At 48.4% G+C, this 7,049-nt stretch overlaps 1 protein-coding gene across 1 annotated transcript in view; it reads left to right on the top strand.

Moving 5' to 3' along the window:
* SLC6A20 (solute carrier family 6 (proline IMINO transporter), member 20) overlaps window positions 1-6,919 on the top strand; it is a 12,479-nt gene extending 5,560 nt beyond the window's left edge. Inside the window, exons 5-11 of the mRNA XM_010287117.1 lie at window positions 1,414-1,524; window positions 1,918-2,159; window positions 3,055-3,217; window positions 3,699-3,903; window positions 4,480-4,639; window positions 5,680-5,845; window positions 6,770-6,919. Of these exons, the coding sequence (XP_010285419.1) occupies window positions 1,414-1,524; window positions 1,918-2,159; window positions 3,055-3,217; window positions 3,699-3,903; window positions 4,480-4,639; window positions 5,680-5,845; window positions 6,770-6,919 (1,197 nt within the window). The remainder of the gene's footprint in view (window positions 1-1,413; window positions 1,525-1,917; window positions 2,160-3,054; window positions 3,218-3,698; window positions 3,904-4,479; window positions 4,640-5,679; window positions 5,846-6,769) is intronic.
* Window positions 6,920-7,049: the final 130 nt, after the last annotated feature.

The raw sequence follows: 7,049 nt of genomic DNA on the forward strand, positions 1-7,049 counted from the left end.
GTTTAGGGCTCCTCCCCCGGAGCAGCCAGCCCTGCTGCCTCTGCTGCCCTGTTAAGTTGCAACTGAAGAAGGCTCAACCGAAACAGAGTGATATTAAAAAAAATCCAGAAAGGTCCTTCAAATGCAGCCACCTCTGCTGAAACCAGAAGCTGCCAGGCTGCTGGCTCTGCGGAAAGCTGTCTGCTACAGCAGAGCAGTGTCAGGAGACATCTGTTCCTCGGTCTTTGCAAGAAAAAAAAAAAAAGACATTTACCAGGCATTTTCGCTCACTTTTTATTCACGACAGAAGTTATGAGGAAGGGGGGGAAAAAAGCAATGTCCCGGCTGAGCCTGCACTAAGAGGCAAGCTGGGGGCTGTAATCCCCAAATCGTCTTAGCCAAACGCAGAAAGCCAAGAGACTGTAAACTAAGAATAACCTCTTAAACTTGCTGCAGCTGGCTTTGGAGGCAAAAAAGAAATAAATAAATAGCCAAGGAGCCTTGAAACAGCATCATGAAGGCATGGTCTCATCGGGGGGCGCGGGGGGCTTCCCCTGCGTCCCTTGTGCAGGAACAGCAGTGGGTTTGGGCAGCGGTCACAGGGCTGTCCCGCTGGGGAAGGTGAAGCTGCTGCATCTGCAGGTGTGTGACAGGGAATGGCAGATGCCCACTGGCAGCGCAGGCAGGTGCAAAGCTGAGAATATTTGGTAACTACCCAGCCGATTCTCCTCCCAAGAGCTTGGGAAGGCATCTTTTTTGTGAGTTAGTTTTTATATGAGTTTCTGGGTGAGCCATTTGGCTACATCCGAGCAAAGAGAAGGTAATTTGATTCTCCTAGTTTTTTTCTGCAAATGGCTTTTTCCAATGTGAAGATTGAACATTTAGATTCAAATTCAGGGGTTTGATCAAAAGCTCATGGAAGACAACTGAAAGATTTAATTCCCCCCCCACACCCCATCTGGGTTACATTAAGTTAAAATCTTTTTCACATCTGAATTACAATAGTTTCATTCAAGTTTGATTTTGACCTTTTATGAAGTCTGCCTGCTCTCCTCCTACAGCAGATGATGGATGACCTATGCTTATTGAGTTCTTGATAGACAGTTGCAAAGTGGCATTACTCCACCAAACGCTGAGTTTGTAAATGCTTGTAAACGCTGCAAATATTTTAGATTTTGTTCTTGTTTTTCCAGTCAAAGAGAAGACCCTGGGAACAGTAACACAGATCTTCTTTTTTTATTAATAAAAACTTGCTTCCTTAAAACGTAAACCTAAAGTTAGATTTATCTGGAAATATTTCTTTAAAGATTAATTCAAGGTAACAAACACAATAATGGAAATTATTTAAGTAAGTAAGTAAGTGAGACTGACCATAGTAGATTAGCTCTGTTTTATATATTCTTTAGACCAAGAAATTTCCTCTCCTTCCCCCAGGTCGTCTATGTAACAGCCTCTTTGCCATACTGCGTTCTCATCATATACCTCATCAGGGGATTGACACTTCATGGAGCTGTGAATGGTCTCGTCTACATGTTCACACCAAAGGTACAGAAAAAACGTACTGAATTTTTCATGAAATGTTATTAGTTACCAAACATGTAGGTTTTTAAAAGGTGGCAATGCTCCTTTTCCTTATATTGAATTTTTGACAGCAGTAGCTTAGGTCAGGCAGCTGCAGAGCCCAGACAGGAGTGGCTGGAGGCTGTTCTGCCATGGTGCCCGTAAGCCGCTTGCTTTCTCCTGCAGGAAAAGACCTGCCCGTTAACATAACCTGTAGCATATTACTTTCAGACTGAGCAGTAACCCTGCCCAAAAAACACCCATGAGCTAAAACGGGTGCAGGAAGGGGCCCGTCCCCATCCCTGCAGGCTGGAAAGGGCAGTGCTGGGCATCTCTGCGCTGCTTCACGTTCCCGCCTCTCTCTGTCTGGTTTTGCAGCTGGAACAGCTGTCGAACCCCAAGACGTGGATCAGCGCCGCCACGCAGATCTTCTTCTCGCTGGGCCTAGGCTTCGGCAGCCTCATCGCATTTGCCAGCTACAACGAGCCCAGCAACAACTGCGAGAGGCATGCCATCATCGTCTCGCTGATCAACAGCACCACGTCCATCTTTTCCAGCATTGTGACTTTCTCCATCTACGGCTTCAAGGCGACATTTAACTACGAAAGCTGTATAAACAAGTAAGAGCCTGGTACTTCACTTGTTTGCCACCGCAAGCCGTTCTGGGGAAGGTAAGAGGGGAGGTAAATAAATAACAGTACGCAGCGCTGCCAGCGCTGCCCAGAGACCAGATCTGATACTGCTCTAATAAAGCTAATGGCGCTATTTAAAGCGATGAAGGCTGAGATGAAAGGTCAGAGCTGGCATGCCTTTTGACACCTGGGTTCCACTTCCAGGCACGAGCCAGGTCAAGAGGATGAGTTTGGCGGGGCAAGTCACTGCAGCACTTTCCCCATGCCCTGATCTCGGCACATGCATCGGGGGGGTGTGGGGGCTGATCAATAAAATGCAGCAATGCTCAGATCCCTCCACTAAGGCTATGCCCTGTGCCAGGAGCTCAGCCTCCTGGGCAGTGATGCTCTGGACGTGCCCACCAGCCTGCAGAATCAGGAGCCGAGGCAGCAAGCTCGCACGCGCTCCCTGGCACGGGGCCCGCGGCAGTTACACTTTTACTCGTATTTTTACGGCTTTCAATCTATATGCTGATCAGAGAGGAAACCAAGCTGCTAGTCCCTGCTCGTTGCCAAAAGGCTCGTTAAATTGGTGGGGTGTGGACGTGAGACCAGAGGGCAAAGGGGAAGAGACGCCAGCTGGCACTGGCTGGCATCCAAAATAGCTGCTTGAGAGCCTCAGTGTGTGTGCAGGAGCTGCTCCCTCCAAAGCAGAGATGAGTGGAAGGTCGCTTGTGTCCCAACACCGTGCTGGAAGTGCCGTGGCTCCCACCTGGGGAGACCAGAGTCCTGGGGCTAGCAGAATATCCCTGCATGGGGGCCAATGGAGAGGGGATGAGGTGTAAAACCGGCCTCAATTTATACCTTGGCCTGAGAGCCATTAAATTCCCGTAATCTTTCTCAGGGTGATCCTGCTGCTGATGAACGCTTTCGACCTGGAGGAAGGCTCTTTAACAGCAGACAACCTCAACGAGATGAAAGACTACCTCATGGCCACTCACCCGCAGGAATATGCCCAATTATCGCCGCAGCTTAAAAACTGCAGCTTGGAAGCTGAACTCGACACGGTGAGTCGATGCTTTGTGCTGGCGCCTGGATTTCACTCGTGCCCTTCCTCCCACCGAGCCCAGGCAGCCCCTCAGCCCCACACGGGAACAACAGCTCCCCAGCAGCTGCCTGGCTGGGGGCTGCAGTGGGGCTCATGTCTACACCTCAGGTTGGGGCGGGGGGCACTGGCTCAGCCCGGCAAGGGGCTCGCTTGGCCTATTAGCAATGTGGCAATGCAGCCAGACTGCTGGCTCTGGCTGCAGGACAGGGCAGGTCACAAAGGTTTGGGGAGAATGTTTTTGCTATGAGCGGCACTAGGCCAGTTTCCATGGAGCGTGAATAAAACAGCGAAGGTCTCATCTGCCTCTGCTGTGCAAAACCACCACCGTGGGGTGTATTTTGTTGTGGTGCAGGGTCAGTCTCTTATGTCCCTGTTCTTATGTCCTTTACTGAGCTAATGAGCTGCCTGTAACTCACTGCTTCCCCCCTTCTCGCCGGCAGGCTGTCCAGGGGACGGGACTGGCATTTATAGTCTATTCTGAAGCGATCAAAAACATGGAGGTGCCCCAGCTGTACTCCGTGCTCTACTTCGTCATGCTGCTGATGCTGGGCATCGGCAGCATGCTGGGAAACACCGCTGCTATCCTCACCCCGCTGACCGACAGCAGGGTCATTGCCGCCCGTTTCCCCAAGGAGGTGATCTCGGGTAAGCACCCGCCACGTCGCAGCATAGGCCACGCTGTGAGAGCACACGTGTGTGCAAAAGCTTTGGTGTCCCACAGCTGTTGAAGGTCCTTCTTTGTCCTTTGGAGCTTTGGAACAGGGAATACCAAATACCCTGCTGGAAGGGTTTGCCTCCCCTTGGGAACTCCTGGCCAGCCTGGCCAGCACTTTCCCTCGGGACCTCTCAAAGCACTAGGGCAATCGTGGCTGAGTTGTCCTCCCTTAAAACCTGTTTTAGCTGGATGCCCAGCAGTAACAGCAGATGCTGCATGCATACGCAACAAGGCTATAGCCAAGACTCCCTTGTCTTGACCCTGCTGGGATGATGTGCCATGATTGCGCAGGTCTAAGGAGCAGCAGTTTAAGGATACACCAGCATAGTCACACACAGAGACATGTCTTTTCCAAAGGGAAAAAAATTATCTTTCTCCTCTGAGAAAGCTGCTCCCTGACAGAAATCAGAAATCTCAACAGCTTTTTAGTCACAAGAAGTGTGACATTTCCCCCATGCAATTAAATTTCTGGGTGTGACAGCAGGGTCCCTGTTTTATCCACGCAGGTGTTGTGTGTTTCATTAACTGTGTGATTGGCCTGATCTTCACCATGGAGGCTGGAAATTACTGGTTTGACATATTCAATGACTACGCAGCCACCCTCTCACTGCTGCTCATTGTGCTGGTGGAAACAGTTGCTGTGTGTTATATCTACGGGATAAGAAGGTAAAAGCTTGAACTCTCCTTTCTTCATAGTGGGATAGGTGGGGAAGCGACCACTGGCCAAGACATGCAGGGCCAGGAGTAAAGATACCACCTTGGGCTAAACTTTTCTCCTATGCTATGATGTCAGCAAGGCGATGTGGTCTCCCCTGCCCTGCAGACCCCTTCTAGGACCTCAGGTTCAGGGCTGTGCAGGGGCCCGGCTGGGCTGACACCTCCTCTGCAGGCGGGGGAGTGCTAATGAGCCGCACACACCGCTCCCTGTTCTTCTTGTCTTTGGTCTCAAGAGCACCTTCTGCTGAAACTCTGCTCCTCCTTCCGCAGTAATTCAGTGGGAGCACAACAGTGCCAGTAAGTCTGGTTTTCAAAGATGGTCACCTTGCACGTTGCTGGTCTCCCACGTCATCCCTTGTGGGTAAAAGCAAGATTCAGCATCAGGAAAGGTTTTAAACAGCAGAAGTGTTTATGCTCAGGGCAGCTGAAGGAAAAGGCTTTAGTATTTGCTTTGTTAGTCCGCTAGCACAGTGCACGTACAGGCACCTACATTGGTGTTACATCCTTGAGTTCAAAGCCTTCGAGTCAAACCCAAATGTCCTGCGTGATTTTAGGTAACATCCCCAGCATTAGTATTTCCTCAAAGACAGTTGAGTAACAGCAGTGAGAACCCAACTACACAAAAACCAGCAGCGTTTTCTCCACAGTACTTAAGCATCATTGCTTTTCTCTGTCAGCTTACACCAGTGTGAACTTACACTCCAGGCAGAGTTTGCTGGGACTTTTCCTGCTGTACCTATTTCTAGCTACTCTTCCCAGAAGCCCTGGTATCTTCTTCCTTCATGATTTCACCCTCACTATATGATCCTGGTGAGCCAGTTCGTCAGACGATACCTCTCTGCTCATTACTCTTCTGGTCAATCCTGCTCCCCTTTCCCATCTTACGTATTTAATTCTGTAGGTGGTCTTAAAGCAACTCAGATCAAAGTTATCAGTTGAACATAGGCAGCTGTTCTCAAAAATGTGGTGATTTTTTTTTTTAAACACAGATTTGAGAAAGATCTTCACACCATGATTGGACGCAAGCCAAACTGGTATTGGAAAATTATGTGGGCTTTTGCTAGTCCTTTGCTCATTATAAGCCTATTTATATTTTACCTCACCGACTATATCCTCACAGGAACACTGCAATACCAAGCGTGGGATGCCACACAGGTAAAATAGTTTTGATTTTGGGGTTGGTTTTTTTTAAACTTTCCTTAATGCCTGCAAGGACACAGCCTTCCTCCCTAGCTACATTATTCCACAAAACTGCCTTCTGAAAGCTGCCAGCTGGAGTCAGGTCCATCCCTTAATTTTGTGGAAAAGTAAAAGAGGGAAAAGTTGACCTAGTGACAATGCTGCAATGGTTCTGTAAAATGGATTAATTTCCCTCTATGATTCTTAACTGACCCGCTCAAACAGTAAAATTTTATTCATGTTGAAGACCTAAACATCTTAAAAAATACACTTTAAACAGAAAAATTACTTTCAAGGTATAGTGTTTTGAACAAAATTAGTGGTATTTTAACAGGACCGAGCTGCTGCTGGAATAAATAAATTTCATAATTTCCATATACATTTTTCTTCATGGCCAAAACTTTTATACAAATGCTGAACTGTGTATTTATCACACAGGAATTACTAATGGACAAGTAATCTTTGGTTTCATAACCTTTTGTGGAAAAGTTCCTAGCACGCAGAACAAATTACACACATTGTTTTCATGTCATCGCTGATTTGGGACCCGCAGCAGGCCTGGCCTGTTGACTGGGTGTCAGCAGGAGCCCACAGGCTCCCCGAGAGGAACACAGAGACTTGACAGAGGGTCAGGGCTGAGCCGTCTCATTAAGAAACATGAATCAAGCCAAAAATCTGCTCTTTACCAAAGCTTGCAGAAGTTTTCCCCAATATTTTTGTCAGCAGCTCTGTTGTTCTTGTCAGTTTTAAGCTTGTATGGTTGGACAAAGAAAAGCACCAAGTCAGGGGCTGCTACAGCCTGCAAGTGCTTTTCAGGTGTCCTGTTTAGATCCAGACCCAACTGCAGGACAGAGAGAACTAGAGATCCCATAGATCCAACGCCACTTCTCTCCCTTGCAGGGGCAGCTGGTGACAAAGGACTACCCAGGCTACGCCCTAGTGGTGATCGGGCTGCTGGTGGCAGCATCCACCATGTGCATACCCCTGGGGGCACTACTGACTTTTATAAGGAAGAGACTGAAGAGGGAAAGCATTTCAACCGTTGCATGAATGCCAACAGCTGGATTTGGGAAGACCTTTACTCCCGTCGTCAGTGACCCGGGCGCTTCTGGAAGACAGCAGCAACCATTATTTGTAGCAGCTATTTATAGAGTTGAGAATGGTGGGTGCTATATTGACC

Source organism: Phaethon lepturus, unplaced genomic scaffold (genome assembly GCF_000687285.1).
Source record: "Phaethon lepturus isolate BGI_N335 unplaced genomic scaffold, ASM68728v1 scaffold52155, whole genome shotgun sequence".
NCBI lineage: Eukaryota > Metazoa > Chordata > Aves > Phaethontiformes > Phaethontidae > Phaethon > Phaethon lepturus.